Below are 19524 nucleotides of genomic sequence, written 5' to 3' on the forward strand. Positions count from 1 at the left end.
ATACACTTACAAAGTTGTAGGGTTGGATTAAACTTTAAAGCCCTTTATGCTTGCACTCGTTATTCAAAGAAACCAACGTTTTTCTCGACAGGGACTATAAACGTTTTGTTTTGAATTGGAGCGGATGTTTTCAAAATATTTTTATTTTTTGTTTTTATACTTTTTATATTATTGAAAAAAGTATTCGTAATTTTTACAGGAGATACTATTAACGCTGTAATAATATTTTAATGTTATAATATAATATAAATAAATCTCTTTATATATATTAAAGATTGGTGTTACAATATTTGACAATACAAAATTACTTTTGTTTTAATCTATTAGGACGTTTTTTGAGTTAGGTTCGTAATTTCAGGTATGCGCGATAAAGATTTAAGGATTACAATTTTTTAGGCGACATGCCAATCATGGCCATAAAAAATCCCTTTAATGTGATTAGATTAAACTTATAACTTCAGAATACTTTTTTTTAAATTAAAAAATTTGCTTTTTAAAGTTGTCTACATAAAAACATAGGAAAAAATGGGAACCCCAAATTCAATATCATATATAATTATATAATAAAATCATTCAAAAAGATATATTTAAAGAGATAATGTCATTAGTAAAAATTAAAAACTATAATATTGTCTGTTACAAATTGGCTCGAACATAAAACAGCATACTTTTCTTTAGGATGACAGCATTGTGGTATGGCGTATTGTGTACGTGTATCCTTATTTTATTTTCTAACGTTATGAAACCAATGGGAATAAGTTTAAACTCTAGTGCAACGTTAAGTCAGCTATTTTCGGGATACAGAAGGAACCATAAAACTATTGCTTGTTAAATGAGATGGCGGCGAGAGGATAACGAAGATATGAATTTTATTAACAACGACCGTACTTGTTAATAATGATTTATGACGGCTCTTTTTTTATATAACAATGTATTTGTAACTCTCGAGAATTTGTCATTTTAGGAAAATTCACGGTACATACTTAGTTTTGTAGAAGTACTGATTAATACAAATACTTATGTAAACATAACTTATTCAGTTTATTCTTGTTGAATAGTGTACTGGATGTATTATACACAATAAATTATATTGAGTGTCATATATTAAAGTTATAAGGTATAGAAAAAAGGGGAAAATATTATTTGACATTTATGTTGTACCTGGCAAATAAAAGCCACGTAATAAATGGTAATCGCCATTATTGTAATCAACTTTTGATCTTATTTCGAAAAAAGAAGAGGTACAATACATACAATTGGTTACATAGATAAATCGTTTTACGCAGATTCCAGTAAAACTATGTCAATTAAAAACCACATTGAAAAATTAATTAAGTTTCCCTACATAGGTAAAAAAAATAATAAAACTAGCCATCATGGTCGAAGATCCTCTCAGGAATGATATTATGACTTACAGTTTAAATAATTTTAGTACTTATTGGTTTAACAAAAAAAGGAGTTGGAGATGGCATGTTTTTTTTAATAGGATCTGTTTTTATTTTATATAAATCAAATTGAAATTCGAATTTTTAACCTACCTAGGATAGCTATTCTGTTTTGAAATACAATTAATGATATTAATAAATTGATAATAATCTGTAGGGTGTTATAACATTTTAATTTTACAAAAATAGAAATAAACACATTAAATAAATACAATTTTTTTTTTTGTAAATATTGGTAGCATTGTTTACAAGGAACAGCAATAATAATCAGATAAAACAAACACATAATTTTGTTCTTATGATACAAAATTTGGTAAATTCAAAAATAACTACACATTTTCAGAACAACAGTTAAGAAAGTACAACCTTATATAATTTCTCTGTCAATTAAATTTTTGATCAATAATCAATTTGTATACACCCTAAATAAGGGCTAAGAGTTAAAGAATCGACCTTTGTTTGCCACCAGTTTAATAGTTTTTTTTCGAGTGGTAAATTTATTAATATGCTGTTGAAAGCTTATATTTCAGGCAAAGAGACTAAAATATAAAGGACGTTAATGCAATACTAAATAATGTTATTGTTTAATAACGACTCATATGATTTACTTAGTCATTGTGAAACGATTTGTCTTTGGAAAATTAAAGCTTTATTATTTAATCTATTCGTTTAAAAGGAGTGTTTTTTTTCAACTAACAAACTTTCATTTAAAAATGTCTAATTGTATATGGACCGTGTACTTTTTTAAATAAAATGTCGATCTTATAAATATTTTAGCTTACGGTTTAATTTATAAAAATCTCTGAGCCTTTTTCATTTTGCCACTCTGTTGAACAGACTTATAGTTTAATATATATAATTTAAATTTTATTTAATTTTAAAAATAATACCATCTGTAAACTAAATGCAGACTTTTAGCTTTTTTATTTACTTGTTTGCAACCATAGTATTTATGTTTTGTTAGAGACCAGCTGTTACGCACAAGTGCTTTAAACCGATGTTATAAATTATCGTTGCTACGAACTCAACATACCAAATAGTATTTTGTAGCATTGCAGTTTAAACAACCGCAACGGCAGTGCTGATTTCGATTGCCGTGTCTTTAGTTTTTTGCTGCATTCGAAGCAATAAAAAAAAGGCCTCTTATTTTAGAAAAAATGAGAGTCTTATTTTATCACCCTGTATAGAGTACCACTTATCTTTATTCCTTAACAACGTATTTTATATATTTAACATTCTAAATACCCAGCAGATAAGGTAAACTTTATATTACACCTCAACCTCATCAAACATGGGATAAAATATTGTAGTTGACACATGCAGTGAATGCTATTATTACAAATTGTTTAGTTACTTATAATAAGATTAACTACTAAAACCGTGTGCGGTTGAATATAATATAGATAATGTATCCTATAATAATATCATAGGATATCATTCTAAATACAAATAATATACATTTGGACCATTTTCTATTGATTGGTATGTGGTTCTTAAAATAGGTAGTGGTTTACTAAACATTTTTAAAAAAACCTGTTCATACATATGTTAAAACTACTTGTGTTCATTGAAATCTAGTTTTATAGTAATAAGATCAACACGTTGGGTAGAAAACAAATTGCCAAACCCGTTGACATTTATAAATACAAATTCTATCCATTTTTACTATAAAATGTTTTTTTTACATAAAACATGTCATAATATGTTGTACATTTTCCAGAGATTTTGTAATATGCGTGGCTGGAGTGGCGATGCGGAGAAAGTGGAAAAAACTCGAACTTGTTTGTTGAAAGTTTGGGATGGCTTGCAGTCTGGAGCTGATAAGGATAATGATGGACAGGTAATTTTGGAGTTGTAAATAATAATTTTTTATAGTTGTTTTCAAATAATATAATTTAAGAATAATGTCCGTTGTTTATGATATTTTTATATTATTTATAATAAATCAAAAAAATGTTTTTTGGAGAAAGACATTCATTGACTAAAATTTGCGCATGGAGGAGGTGGCCAAATACATTTGATGTGGTAGGTTTGAAAATATGGGATTAAGGGAGGGATAGTAGGAAGTTAATCGACAGTAGTTGTTAGATTTTTCATTGTCCTTTTCACATCGAAAAACGAATTACAAGACTTTAGGTGAATTGGCTTGCAAAACATTGTGTCACGTCTGTACAGGAAGTGTTCGGGAAAAAGGGAGGAAATCACCCTTGAGCAAAACCCAGCAAAACCGTTCGACCCAGTAGCCTATACTTTGAGTTGGGCGCGTGTTGACCGTACTCCATTGTAAGGTGTGAGATTACAAAAACTTAAGGACCGACGTTGAAGGAGAGTGTGGACGTTCATGCGGCTAACGGATGTGTTTTTGTTCCAGGTTTTCATAAATCCTTTGTAATTTATTGTTGTTTTACTTTTTATTGTTTTGTTAACCTATTATTTTCGTGCTGTCTGTTTCACGGGATTTCGTATTATATAAATATTTTTCTTACACTTAACTCACGGATTCTTGATTTATTGTACTTACGCTATACGTTCTGAAATCCGTCGCGTACGTGTTTTGTCGTCCGTTGTTTACCTATATTTTGTATGTTGTTTTGAAATCTCAAATCCATTCGGTGATGTCAGACTCATATCTATAGTACCTATACTTGATAGCTTTTCGGTACTCATTCTTTAAACATTTAACGATCGCCAAAGAATCATTTTTGTTACTTACAACCATAACCATTTAATTTGACAAGAATAAATTTTAAAAATCTCAGCACAGTGGAGTCCCAGCATAGTAGGAACAGATCATACTAAGGTCGATGTAGTCACAGAACTGTAAAAATTATTATAACTGAGATTAATGAAATAAGAAGGGGAAGTAGGAAAGGGAAATTAAAAATAAAAATTGAGGGACGGGGAGGAGAGAGCCATTTGTAGTTTTTCCGTGCAGTCGAGAAAATGTCCCATTTTTTCTTGACTATTAAGTGAACTTTTCAAATATTTGGCTCAATAAAATACCTTTTAAGTGCGATATCTGACCTATAAACTTGCTACATTAAAAAAATCAGTTCAGCAGTTAAGGAAATGTCACGGATGTCATAGTCAAATAAAAAAAACCTTGTAAAAACAAACCCCCTTTCAGCTCCTCATCGAAACTACTATTAAAATATTAGAACTACAACCCATTTTCAATAAAAATTTGAACTCACATATCACGTTCCTAAAATTTAACGACTTAAAGCTGCAACCTGACTAATTTTTAAGTATATGTATTCATAATTAGTATTAAATGTCGAAATGCCCTAGAAACAATTTCTTAACTTCCATTATAAATTAATTATTTATACTGTATGCTAAAAATTTAATAGAATCTAATACATTATAATTCTTTTTTACCTAGTCTGTATAGGAAGATAAGAAGATTACTACAATAAAGAATAAATATTTTTATATTCAGTCATCATGCCAGAATGTATTTGAAAAAATTCGATTACATATTTGATAAATGTAAGAAATTATCGAAACTTGTGTATACCATAGGTAACCATACTTTTTATAAATAATTGAAGTAGTACATACTCCAAATGGAAACGTAGGTAAAGCTGATATCAGCTTGTCTATGCAAAATACATAGTTTTTTAAACCGGAGTTTACCCAGGATTCCTAGAAAAATGCAATGCAGAGGAAAATAAATAACTTAAAGTTATAAATCCAACCATAAAACCCCTAAAACCATTACTATCAATCGGTGTCGCATTATATTATATTTATATTACAGTTGTTAGTGTGTTCTTAAAATTGTATTTTTATTACTTTGCGCAATTAGGTGACTCAAGAAGAATGGTGCGCAATGTGGGATGAATTTTCCAAAAATCCAAGCGCAGCGCAAGATTGGCAAACACATTACATGAATTTTATGTTCGAACTCGTCGACACATCAGGTAAGCAATACTGTAATATTGCTTAATCTATAAAAATAATTAGTAAATAATTATGCTTAAACGCTTTAACGCTAGTATACAATATACCATTGTATTGTTAAGAACTAATGCAATAATTGGTTTTATTGTAAATAATCAAAAGTATACAGACAATATACTTTAACAAAATCTAACACGGACTAGCAAAAATAGTCACCTTTCGTTCATCCCCATCATTGTGGTCTGTCATTTGAAACTTTTTAAGTATTAAAAATAAAATCGATTCACGTTACTACAAAGTAATGCGTTTATGTAAACTGTAATCAATCATCTTCATGCTATATTATATATGTAAAAGGAAAGTATCTAATAATATGCAAACCGTCATTTATTTTACGCTTACCTAAACTCACCATCTAAAATATGTTGGTTAGTTTTTATGAAATAGTTATACCTAAAAATAATTTTCTACTCGCTCTAACCCTTAACGGTGTAAAATGTTATAACGTAAATCTGATAATTACCAATTTTCAAAACTACCGATTTTGGCTTACCTTCTTATTTGGTTTTCTAGTCGTTATAGCGATTAGGATGTTACGTCAAACACTTTCCTAATGGCTTTTAATTTAAAATGTTTGGTTTTTTATACTTTATAATATTTATTTAGGTAGCGAGCAACGGATAGCAATTAAAACGCATTCAACGAGTGTCTTCACTATGATTGTTTATTTGCACAAGAATCCTACCCGTCTATGCTATAGCTGTACCTATGTTTCGTGCAATAATTCATCTCGGCGTTTTAATTATTAACGTTACAAAATACTTGTTGTATTATAATTAAAAAATGGTTTGCGATTTTCTCGCACACATTCCGGCATACATCTCAGTGAATTCTTGTTGTTGTTATCGTGTAAAGGATTACCTAAGCAGAATTCCGATTGTCATTCGAATTTCCATATCACTGCACTGCGTTATTAAACGTCACCCCTTACCAACTACTATAACGCCCCTTATTGTTATCTTATTATTTCATCAACTTGAACTAGTTCAAGAGAACGCTGCGAGTGTGTTAATACCGTACTAAGTGTACGGTTATATAATAATAACTTAAAAACAAATTTAAAAAATTGCTGACTCTTTGCGTACTATTTGCACTTACAAAATTTGTATCGTACTTATTAATAACAAATAATGATATTGAAACAAATATTGAATAAATAACAGTGGTAATTTACGATACTCTAAAGCTATTATTTCAAGAATATAATTTTAGAAGGATTATCTCTCAAATTATCGTTGACTAATGCCAGAGCCATTGGTGTAGATAATAAATTGGAGAAAAAAATTAAATTATTAAATCGAAACCTAAACGTACTTGTATTTGAGATATTTTCGGGATAATGATCATGATTGATGGGTTAAATTGTCCCAAATAAAATTGATATGCCTACCCAAATCCATAATAAGAGCGGTTTAAATGTAAATTTATTTATTCTTTAATTTAAACCCATATTGTAAGTTGACCTGTTTAGACAAATTGGTATTCAATTATGGGTCATTACATGTGAAATCACTTAATGGGTGTGAGACTATAGTTCAAAAATAATTGAAATTTGTACTTATAGGTCCTTAATGCCTATACCACTATCGATGGTTAAATTACAGAATCAGAAACAAGAAGTGTTTTTGGATAATTTTTTTTTTAAATCAAACTACATAATATGTATGTCCAAAAAAAATTTTAAAAAATGTTTCACATTGTTTTGTCATTAACGATATAAAGATCTATAAGTAATGTGTGATAAACATTTCAAACATTTTTGAACTATAGTCGCACATTCATTAGGTGATTTCACGTGGAATGACCTTTATGTCAATTCTTCTGTGTAATTAAAGAATCCTAAAATAATATAATAGTTAATACAATTATTTAATTAAATTAAATTTGTGTTTTTCTTTTACCGATTAATTAAACAAAATAATCAAAATTAACTATTAAACTTCTTCGTTTTGTTATTGATTATGACAAATTCAAACAAATATATTGCGTTTATTTTTTTAGGAGATGGAGCCATCGACGAAGCTGAATTCACCGAAGTTTGCCAAAGCAACGGAGTGTCTCCCACAGAGGCTTCTGAAGCATACCAAAAGTTTACAAAGGTTTGCACAGTTTTGTTGTACAACTAAGAAAGAGCTTTGTATTAACAATGGGAAAAATGTATAGGTCTAAAAAGAACGTGAAAACGAGTGTAATGCAATCCATATCTATATGTAACAAGATAGTTTTACTTACTTTATTTTCAAATAGAAAATAATTATTTAAACCTTTTAGCACATTCGGTCAACCGTGAATTCACGCTATCCCTCCCTTGCTCGTTTATATATTTTTTCTTCGACATTATTAGATTATATGCTCTGTAGGATAATATTATTATCAGACTTGGGCATTATTTTTCTAGAAAGTTTATCTAAGTTTATTCAAACACAAATATTATTGTATACAACTTTTTGTACGAATAACTATTTAAATGAAACTTTGACCATCTCTGATTATTGTACATGGGATAAACTCAACATTGCTATACGATACCATTATGTGAACTCGAGAAATAGCACTACTTGATGATTTTCCCAGAACATTACATCGGTCGGTTTGGCGAAATTGAGTTTTCGTTCAACATTAAATGCCCTCCGGGTTTACACTTGAGTAGGCAAATTCATCGGTAGGCTAGTGCATAGGTACATAATTGGATTATTGAATTTTTGTTTCTAACGTTTGTTTTTTCTTAATATACACTAATTCAATTTAAGCTGTCTACGAAGAAAATCAATAAACGCTGCGAGAAGTTTATAATAGGGTGCCCATTATTTTTGCTTTTAGATGTTTCAATAAATATAATTCTGTTCTATCACAGCTCATGAGTATACCTTGGGGTTGTATGTGTTTTTCATTTAACAGTAAATCATTTTGCGAAATTGATTTAAGTTCGTGTCAAAAACTATTTTTATGTGAGAGCCACAGGCCTGACCCTCGAAACTAATCTTCGCCTTAACCTAATCTCAGATGAGTTCTCAAATAATTTATCCATATTCCTCCCTAGCAATTTTGTAGAACGGTTTCATTATAAATTATATTTTTTTAGACATCTCGTATGAGTTTATCGTCCATCGTATTTTTAAGTGACTCAGATATTGAATCTGATGTGTCTGATTTGTTGATAAACTAATTTTATTTTATTTAAAATCGTTTTATATTGACACTTGAGTGTAAAGTTGTATTAATAAAAAAATAAATGTTTTAGACCCATAATAATATTGAAAATCAAAATGTGAACATAATGATTTCAAATGAGATAGTATAACATGTTTTAGTTGTTGCCGGTTGGACCTATAAACTGAGGCGTCGCAATATTATAATAAGATACCATGTTTTCTCTAAGCACCAATGCACAGTTGTGATTTACTCGAGGTATCACGTACACTACATAATATATATGTATAGTTATGTATACTATATTACTTATATAGTATTTTAATTTTTAAAACATTTCACCGGTGTCCCGTAAAAAAATATACGAGGGTATCCCTGCCTACCGGGCTCACCACTAGGACAACAAACCGTTCGCATACAAAAAACAAAAACTATTGTGAAAAATATTTATCTGCGAACGCTGCTGTTGATGTATGCGATTGACAAAAAAATCGCATGGCTCGCTGCCACATTATTATTCAACAGGGCTAGTTTTATCGTTATATTATTGTATTCAATTATTGTCATGTCACGTTTTTGTGTGTTATTATTTTCACGCCACCTATACATAATTACATAGCATCGTAGTCGGTCGCGGCTACAAAACGACAATAATAGTAATTGTACACGTATTGTATAGTGTAATAGCCGTATAATATACAATGTAGCATTTCGCCATTGTCCGTGTTCAATATTTTGATGAATTGCTCCAATTCGTTTGCGAATAATAGTGGCAGTTAAAAACAACAACGTTTGTTTTAATAGTTATATTTTTTTGTCTACAGGGTGGCACAATTAAAGTGTCTCGCGACGAATTCGCCAAATACTGGGTGGAATTTTTTGCATCCGAAGATCAATCCGCTCTGGGCAACTTCATATTCGGCAAGACATCGTTCGACTAAGCTAGAAAAAATCAATACACATCAACCCTAACCCAATACGCCTCTTAGGTTATAAAGTTTCTTAATTTGTTTTGTCCCTTTTAAAAAATTCGAAAGAGCAAAACACCTATAAGGCCATTTTGACAAGCATACCTACCCGCAAATAAAATGTATTATGTAAGACGTCCTCTTCGCTAGATTTCAACTCTACATAATAATAATATATTATATTAAACTATATCATCTAGGTATATACAATTTTAGACGAGTGTTCTCGCGTGTAGCGATTTAGGATATTAGTAAATAATTATATTATTAATAGTCTATAAACCTATAACAAAATATATTATTATATCTTTAAGTACTATAATTGTTAAGCGCTACCGTAGGCAATTTTGTTTTTCGAGATTAAAACTCATGTGATACACACCTGCAGTGTTCCATGTAATATTTTTATTATTTTATATCCAGCCTTCGTGGTACATAACGTGCCGAGTAGAACAAGTTATACCTAATAAACCTATAATAATAATAATAAATTGAGACGCTTATAAAATTCGAGGGATACATATTTCACATGGGTTTCTTTTGGCGCTTTGACGTTTGGGAACTCATTTGTTGATAAATTATTAAATTCATTATATAAAAAAAAGTAATAATAATAATAATACATACCACAGTTAAATCCAAAAAAACAGTAATTTCGGTATTTAATTTGCGTGATTTTCTCTAATTAAAATATCATCAAAGTTCATGCGCTCAATTAAACATTTAATACATATTAGCATACTGTGTGTCTGTATCCATCACAAAATAATAACAATACGTGTAACCGTGTTTGACGTTCAGCCGTAGAATTCGTGTCGCAAAAAACCATCAGTGAAATTATTAAACATATTTATCTCTAAATAATTATAAGTACAAGTATACTGAAATCAATCAGGATGAAAAAATGATAGCAATCACAAATAAATTTGGTTAAACCATTTAATAATAATAATAATAATGATATAATTCAATAAAAATTATAAAATAACAACAAAACAATTAATTTGCATTATCTCTCACTTTTTTTTAACAAATATATCATAAGCGTAAAAGTTACTACAACAATATTAAGTAATCAACATAGTTCGAAGGATAATTATCTTCTATATTAATTATTATAATAACAGTAGCAGTAGTGGCACAATAATTATTATTTTATGGTATTGTACTTGAGTATTATATTATACTTACTGCTAATATAGCATAGTGAAATAATATTATATCATATTATTATAGTATATTGTAGTATAGTATTAAATATAGATGTGTTTCGGAAAAGTTTGTGCGCAATTATAATCTTCTTGTAAGTTTTCAAAATAATAATATATTATATTATCACATGTAAGACGACGGCTGTCATTTCTGTAGTTTTCGATTATATATATAAATATTAAAAAAAAAACGTAATAAAACTCAGACGTAGTACCGTTTGATTCAATTTTGTCTTTTTTTTTAATAGAACTATAAGTCATACACTTTCAGACGAGTCTTCTGCCGTTGTAACTTGGGCCGCGTTGGTGATCGACGATTGCCGTTCGATGGATCTGGCTACTTGCCTGGCGTGGACTTCGTCCAATCTTTCAGAGATCTCATCGCTTCTGGCGTTCGTTTCGCTGACCTGCAAAAAAAAATAACCAACTCAAATCGTTAACCAACAACGATCCTATAAGAACCATCAAAAATAGTTTTCAAACTAAACACATAGGTTTTTTTTACAACAACTACACGTACGTTTCAGACATATGCGTTGTTCTCAGGGATAAGTAAAAGTTTCCTAATTTGTGTGATGTCTACGAGAGACTAAAACGCCAAGCGAATAACTCGAATTTCGATCTTGATACAATTTATATAGAGACTTACACACACACACACACACAATAGGTTATATATTTGAACGCCCTCATACAACTAATGTATACTGTACATATGAAATAACAGCCCAACTCAAACTATAAAAAGGAACGCGCCAGAGAAAGTTTTTGCCGTTTATTTAAATCAACGCTATTCGGAAAACGAACGCCATGGGAAAAACAGCTGAGTTAACACTTAACAGTAGTGAACTCGCGATAAATCACCGACTCTTTACCTAATCACGATTTACACGCTTCCGTTTACCCTTTGATGACATCCATCTACTCCGGTCTTTGTCTCATCTCTTTATTTACTTTCCCACTTCTCAAACTATTCCTGTCTACATTCTCTAGTTTTCTATGTTTTTGGCACAACTACATGGTATCTATTATAATACACTCGTCTCTAGTTTATTGTCTGGGCCCTTCATAGTTAGAGAACAGAGGGGAAGGGAAGCTTATGATGAAGCTAAATTTTCTGAACATTTAAATGCCATCTTCAAAAATGAAAAAAAATTGTTCAAAAGCTTTACTACATAATATATATGGAATCATTTTGTGGTAGTTGAGTATGAAAAGGCGTTAAACTTCCACATAATGCCATTGCTTCTTGCTATTTTTATTTTCATGTATTTATCGAAGTCGTTTGAGTATTATGCAATTTTCCTTTCACATTACTCTAAGAATTTTTAATCGCATACACTCTATTTGTCACCTTGCTTCACTTTATCAGGATATATTTTAATATTTTACTTTATTTATCTTTTAGGAGACCCAATAGGCTTCTCTGTTCAGAGAATTTGTCAACCCCGTAAACTATTCCCTACCGATTTTATACTGTCAGTTCGCTAAGCCCTTAAGTTTTTGAACAAAACATGTTTCGTTTTAGAGTGAAGTTATTCAAGTGTTACTGATAGACCCGTCTTAATTGTTTTATTATTTCAGTTTTAAAACAAAGACTCGTGCCCTCAAAAGTCAACTCAGCATTAATAATTGTTATAAAAAAAACTCTACGAGTAAAAGATAAAAGTTTCATTTTAATCATTAAATGGTAGGTAATTAAATTAATTTCGAAAACTGGAGACATAATAAGTTTTACCTTAGAAATACCATAAAAAAGTTAAACGTTTCTTTTGAGAAACAAAATAAAATAGCAATGAAGAATAGGTATTGTGATAAACTGTATACCTACTTATAAAAGGGCGCACACCAGTTGCCTCCCAAAAACAACGAATTGCCTCCCTTGCTTATCGTAACTTTTAGGGTTAAAAACTACTAGTTTTCTTCCTTGCCGGTACCTAATATTTTTTATCCGAGTTGTCTCCCAAAGATATCCGAATTTACTCCGGTGATCTTTATTTCTTATCGTAACTTTTTAGGTCAAAAAGTACTAGTTTCCTCCCGTGTCAAGTACTTAATATTTTTCATTCGAATTTCCTACCAAAAAAATCTGATTTCAAAAAAATTGTATCAATAATTTGTTTTTATACAATAATAGTATTTTATGTTCTAATCATTTTTAACTCGACAACGTTTGAGGGCTATCGATATAGTTGTTATCTATGGGTATCGCGATATCAATGTTATTATAGATTAAAGTAGTTAGTCTAAAAAGCGGTAATTGCGTGGTGTTTAATTTCATTTAGGTAAAATGGAAGTTACTAAAGAAATGACAAGTGAAAAAAGTTAAACCCTAAAAATTTTAAATGGTTTTAAATTCAGTTTCCACAAAAAACTGATAAATAACATAGAACGATGGACTTGTACTGCAAAAACTTGCTAAGCTTATTTGAAGGTAAACACCAATGCGAAAATCGTAGAATGTAACTTAAATCATGATCATGAAGCTCTACCAGATAATATATAAAAAAGGCAAATCATGAGTAATACGCTAAAAAGAAAAGATTGCAAGTATTTATGTGAAATTATTAAAAATAAGTACAGTTTCGTTGTACTGTGTACCTGGTTTAAAAGGGATCGTTGGGAGGGAATTCGGATATCCCTGAGAGGTAACTCTGATGAATAATATTGAGTACCTGGCACGGGAGGAAACTAGTAGTTTATGACTCAAAATATTACGATAAGAAATAAAGGTCACCGGAGGTAATTCAGATATTCTTGGGAGGCAACTAGTATATAATTTTGACAACTACCTGAGGATGGGAGGCAACTAGTGTGCGCCCTTTTAAAACGATTTATACTCTTTAACCATCAAAATATGATAATTATTCTTAAACTCTGGTCGTTATTTGTATTGATTTGAAAAACCTATTACGGCCAACGTGAAACATACTTTTTTGTTTTTTTCTTTTATGCTATTTAGTTTTTTTTTTTTGTGAAATATTACTAAAAAGTAAACCTTTAGTAGGTTGTCATAACTAGTCATGACCAATTTTAGCAAAAATTAAGGTTAAACTATTTTGGATTCAGAATATAAATCTGTTCTAGAACAGTAGCAGTTAATTAGTTATGACTGCCCACCGAAGACATGTAAATGTTATTTTTTAATATTTTCAATTGGATACACATTTTATTAATACTGCTTTTTCTATCAGCTTCAGGTTGACATTTAAACATTTATTCATAAAAACTATAGCTACTAGTAGAATGTCTCTTCATGTTTTTTTAGGAATCTACACATCCTAGGACTTGTTAACTCTCAAACAGTCCAATTCCAATCGAATCAGGTAACTTATTATGTTAATTTTAAAAAAACATTATTATTTTAAAAGTTAGTGGTTAATTTCAAAGTTTTTAAATTGGCCTTTACCTGTCTGAACAACCCTAAGCATTGTTCTTCTAATCTTTTCAATCTAGCCGCTCTTCGTTGCAATCTCTCCGCTTCGTTCGGTCGTAACACATCACTATCTTGTGATAGTCGGTCTACACTTTCTTCAGACTGTGATATTGGTGAGTCCTGCTGAAGCCTCTCTGTTGGGTCAGCACACGGAACATCCGCGCTTTCTTGAAGTCTTTCCTCGGTGCTAGGTCGTTGAACTTCTAAAACTACTTCTGCAGTTATGTTTTCGTCGTTTGGTGACACTATAATTGATTCCGAAGAACTGACTTCAGGCATTTGAGTTTCCGTCTCCGATGGTGCCGTCTCTTCGTTGTCCAATGAGACTGGACGACTTGAGCGGCCATATTGGCGGTGTAACTCGTTTAACCGTTCATTGATGGAATCACTGGTTCGAGATGTGCGAACCATCTGGCTGAGTAACGACCTGTTTTGTTCTTCTAGTCTTTTGAGACCACTCGTTTTCGAAGATGTTTGAGTTTCGTCCACGGAATCCGATTCCACGGGCGTGTCCATGGACAATGATTTGAGCCAATTCTCATCGTCGTCACTACTGCAACTACTGTCGGCAATGGCAACGCGGCTGTCGTCGTCTTCGTCGAATCCACTCTCAACCGAAGTGCTGCATTTACGACGGGCGAACTCCTCACGCAAAACCTGCCAATCTTGTTCCGTCTGTGTGTTTTTCACTCTGGCTTCGTCCCATTTCTCTTTACAATATTCCAGTTCCTTCTTCAACTCGGTCAGTACGTTTCTCTTGTGCTGCAGTTCGTATCTAAGAATCTGTTCGTGGGTGTGCAGCTTCCTGTGTTGATCATTCAGCTTGGAAACGGCGTTCCACGCTTTATTTAATTCGGTAGTTACATCGGCAAGCCTTTGTTGTTGATGATCGAGTCTAGATTCGAGATGATCGTTGAGCGTTTTCAGTCGTCCAATGTCTTTGACCAGAGCGTTTTTCTCTAAAATCAAATCTTTTAACTTCAAAAACGTTCTGCTCACCGAGGCGACATGAGATCCAATTCTGTCTTCTGGTTTTGAGTTGTCTTCGGCGGTTTTCTCGTCGTAATGGCTAAGCAACTCCACTAATATCCTCCAAACTTTGGGTAAGTTTGAAGCTATTTTTTCGCGACTCGAAGTGCATTCGGCTTGTTCCGAACGTTCCAACGTGTCACCGGCAATGTCCATTAAAACGGAGGCTGTTTCATTGATGTCGCCGTTAAAAGTCAAATCTGATATTAGTTCTCTGTTTTCCTCCAACATACGAGCGAACCGATCAAAATCTGGACCCTCGTCACCGGATAGTAGCGTAGAAAACAAATTGTTAACCAAAGACATTTGTGAAGCCAAACTCATCCTGTCCGCCGATGTGGTCATGTACTTGGCTTTCATTTGTTCGTACTCGACTTGTTTTCCTTGTACTTCCGTTTCCAGTTTAACGATAAAATCATTCATGCCCTGCTTGCTGTTGAGTTCTTCGGCCAATTTGGCCTCTAACGCGGTGTTTTTAGCTCTTTCCTTGCTCATTTCACGCTCGTGTCCCACGGCGGCCGCTTCCGCTCTTTCTTCATAAAGTTGACGCAAATTCCTTATGTTGTCTATCTGTTTCTGATACTCCACTCGCAAGTCCGACAAGCATTCGTCCGCATGTGACTCCATATCTTGCAACCGTTTTTTCAAATCCGTCACCTGTTACAAAACACAACTACAATTTTACTTTGAACTCGCTTGAATATTTATTTTGTTTTGTATAGTACCTGAGCTTCTCTGATTTTCAGCATATCGTTGCTTATATTAGCCACTTGTTTGAGTGCTTTGACTTGTTGCTCTAACCCTGTCTTCTCTTTGTTTACCATTTCCAACTCTTCCTTGCACGCTCTCAACCGATTCATCTCAGCTTTGATTGCCGATAGAGCGTCATGGCGCCGTTCTCTTATACTGGTTATATATGTATCAAATTCATCAGGATTTTTTAGATCGGGCTCCGTTGGAGTTATTTCACTCATCTGTTCAATAATAGCTTCCTAAACAAATTATATTCCATTTAAAAAAAGGGAAATACATTTTAGACACTAGTTAGATTTTGTGAACTGTAATGTAATTACCGGAGCTGGCAAAGCTGGCAAGTCTGCCGGTCGACTCCATATTACGCCCATCGGGAAATTTTGTATACTGAAAGCAATATAAATGATACAATATATTTATATAACATTAGCTGCATTGTACGTTTCATTTATTTTTATACTCATTGATTATAAATTACTGAACAATAAACGTCAACGACCGTCTATTTTTACAGGTTGACCTACTAAAGGCACATTTTAATTATTATTGTATCACGCTACTAATCTTTATTAAGATAATACAACACATATACCAGCAGTATAACGAGCAAAGATTATTAAAAAATTGGATTATTATCATCTGTACTCAAATAAAGCTTTCTAATTATCATCATACATAGGTATACAAACCCTTAGATACATGTAGCCACAAAGTTATTAAACAGATTACTGAAGTACAATATAATTCTCATAAAACAAACTGAGGCACATAATGTTTTATTTAATTAAAACAATATTATATTCATTGAAAAATTAAAATTAAAAACAAAAGATAAATACAAGTAAAGGCGCAAATAGCCTAAAAGGTAAAAGGTCTATCAGCCCTATCTAAATACAGACAAAAAAAAACATCCTTTATAGGTTAATCCAATTATATTACTCAATTTTATTTACGTCAACGAATACAAAACTAACACTTAATAAGCGTTTTAAAATTAATTTTTTTTTTCATGGGCGCACATTTTTATTAAATAAAACAAAATAAAATGTAATATTTTATAAACATGCACTACTTAATTTTAAAGTGTTTTAAACAATAACAAAGTATTTTGAAATCATAATAATTTCAAGAAAAAATTATAATAAAAAATCTTTCCCTACTGGGAAAGACATTGGATCATGAACATGTTACAAAAAAATCTAACTGAAATTTTTGCCAGACCTCCGCCAGCGTAAAAAATGTATACCTAAGTTTATGATATTTATCTGTAACAATAATTGTATTTTATAATTTAGATAAAAAATAAAATTAAAAAATCCGGATATTCCCATCAAATAATATTTTTCAAAACGTAATTTGCACTTTTGTTATGTGCAAAAGTAACAGCTATCAAAATTACCTAACCCTATAATAATTAATGTAGTGTATTCGACTTACCTTTTTTTTCCAAACGATTCGTACCTATGTTCTAGTCAATGTGGTTTCTCGGCGGTTGCTGTAACTGTTGTTGTACGGTGTGTCCGAACTCCGATGTCTATAATTGTATAGGGGCCCTTTTAGCTGGTGCCGGTGGCCAACATAATAGACGCGGGTGCGCGCGCACCGGCCGGGACGTGGCGGGCTATTTTTACCCGACGTCTATTTGCGGCCAAGACGCAATTATGCGGCCAAATTCAATCGCATTTTGCCGCCGTGACGTTGCCGGTGTACGACCATAAAGCCATAAAACGGACGTATTCGTCAAGGGACAACGGACCCGAGACAAAAGGTTCCTAAAGACGTGGTACTACGTCACGCGGGTTTGGCGACCGTCCCGGCCGTTGTTTTCTTCCGGAAAACGCATTCTTTCACACGGATCCGCAATGGCCAACCGGTCGACCAACTGGCGCGGGCGGTTGGCACGTTCGAAGCCACATTTTTCTTGAGGCATATAAAGCTCATACATTCCGTATTTTGACGTAGACGTCAAGGTCGGTATCTGAAAACAAAACAAAGCAAAAAATTAGCCGTCGGTATTTAAAAATACAGTACATTTTATTCCGCGGTAACCAACTTGGTATCTTATTCTGTTGCGATGGCGAATCCTTTACGTTTCGGTAACCGCACAATGTACAGGGTTCGGAGAACACTCGAAATCTGTTGAAATTAGCCAAATAAAGTCCAAAAATATCCAATAAAACACTCGTCGTTGCTGACAATTGGACCGAATTATTGTAACACCATAACGGTTCACCGCAAGGTCACATTTTTTACAAAACCCAATTATACTTTCATGATATCATTAATAATCGTTAAGAAATATTATGCAACAAAGAGTAATAACTTTGCCAAAATTATACTCATATACCCGTTATCCAAATAGTTGAGGAAACTAGTGTACAAATGCAGTGATGAAGCATCTAGAAGACAAAATAAGGCGATGCCTACCCACTTATCTACATGGCTAATTACCTAACATACCTATATTTAATTGAAATAATGCATATTTTGTACACATTATATGCACGATATTTTTTGTCGTCTCCTCGACTTCAAGACTAACGCCCGGCTACTGTACAAATGAGTTATTGACGATTATCATAACAACTTACACAATTTCAAATGTGTATGTATATTTGTACTTAAATGTATTTAAAATGTATTCTTTACAATAATTATCATTTGCATTCTATGTACCTAATTTCAGTTTATTATACTATAAGGGTATAATTTCAAGTTTCAATAATATTATGATAGTAGAATACGTTTTTTTTTTCTATAAAAATATCCTCTCAAATTCTAATTAGATAGATCTACCGGTTTAAAAATTGTAATACAATTTAAATACCAAAATTAAGTAGGTACACTCTAACACGTCTATTTGATTGATTCTACCTTATTCGTATATTATGCAAAGGTTTCAATACAACAGATATCAATGTTACTATGTTATCTTATTATTCTGCTTTAACCGCGCATGTGATCGGTTCATCACTTGAATACTCCCTTTCATTAATTTATTATAATAAACTAACAACATAATATACTTTTTTACAATGCAATTTTTGAATAAAATGCGGAACCCTATAATATAAAAATAACAACGATTTATGTTATCTATTGCTGCTATAGTCCACGCGGAATACAGAGAGTGAGCGAGAGGAACTGTCAAGTTGAAAAAAAACTTTTTTTATAAAACGAGAGAGAAGTATTTGGAGATCAGTACGGTAAAAAATAAATCGAATTACGCACTACTGTGTGAAACTTGACTATAGTACGTTTTTCACTTTATAAATCCACTTTGAGTACACATAAAAATAGCAATTTGACGCAACGACACGGTAAGTCTTTTTAATAGTCTACGATATGAAAAATGTTAACGCTTAGGTTAGACATTATAGAAGAGACAAAAACTAAGTTTTTTATACAGCTCTAATTTGATTATTAATGAAAGTTATATTATAATGTACACATAATATCATTCCAGACTTCCTCCTTGAACTGAGTGCCAGCCACAGTGGCGCAGCCGGGATTTTATTTTGGGGAGGGCTAACCGTCGATTTACAAAAATTTTAAAAGTTATATAT

The 19524-nt window shown here is 31.9% G+C and overlaps 2 protein-coding genes across 2 annotated transcripts in view; one reads left to right on the top strand and one right to left on the bottom strand.

Annotated features, from left to right (window-relative positions):
• The window catches only part of LOC126833313 (calexcitin-2), a 53569-nt gene extending 42602 nt beyond the window's left edge, over positions 1–10967 (top strand). Inside the window, exons 4-7 of the mRNA XM_050564571.1 lie at positions 3166–3285; positions 5257–5371; positions 7413–7510; positions 9386–10967. Of these exons, the coding sequence (XP_050420528.1) occupies positions 3166–3285; positions 5257–5371; positions 7413–7510; positions 9386–9502 (450 nt within the window). The 3' untranslated portion in view covers positions 9503–10967. The remainder of the gene's footprint in view (positions 1–3165; positions 3286–5256; positions 5372–7412; positions 7511–9385) is intronic.
• On the bottom strand, positions 10650–17530 carry LOC126833312 (myosin-J heavy chain). Its single transcript, XM_050564570.1, has 5 exons — positions 17396–17530; positions 16279–16345; positions 15931–16197; positions 14150–15862; positions 10650–11147 (listed from the first exon to the last, which is right to left on the bottom strand). Exons 2-5 carry the CDS (start codon positions 16327–16329, stop codon positions 10998–11000), a joined length of 2181 nt encoding a protein of 726 aa, XP_050420527.1. The 5' UTR covers positions 16330–16345; positions 17396–17530; the 3' UTR covers positions 10650–10997.
• Between the last annotated feature and the right edge of the window lie 1994 nt (positions 17531–19524).

Source organism: Adelges cooleyi, unplaced genomic scaffold, assembly GCF_023614345.1.
Source record: "Adelges cooleyi isolate 19-005CV unplaced genomic scaffold, UGA_ACOO_1.1 ACOO_flye_CR_arks_rails_tigmint_CR_PRNA_2, whole genome shotgun sequence".
Lineage (NCBI taxonomy): Eukaryota > Metazoa > Arthropoda > Insecta > Hemiptera > Adelgidae > Adelges > Adelges cooleyi.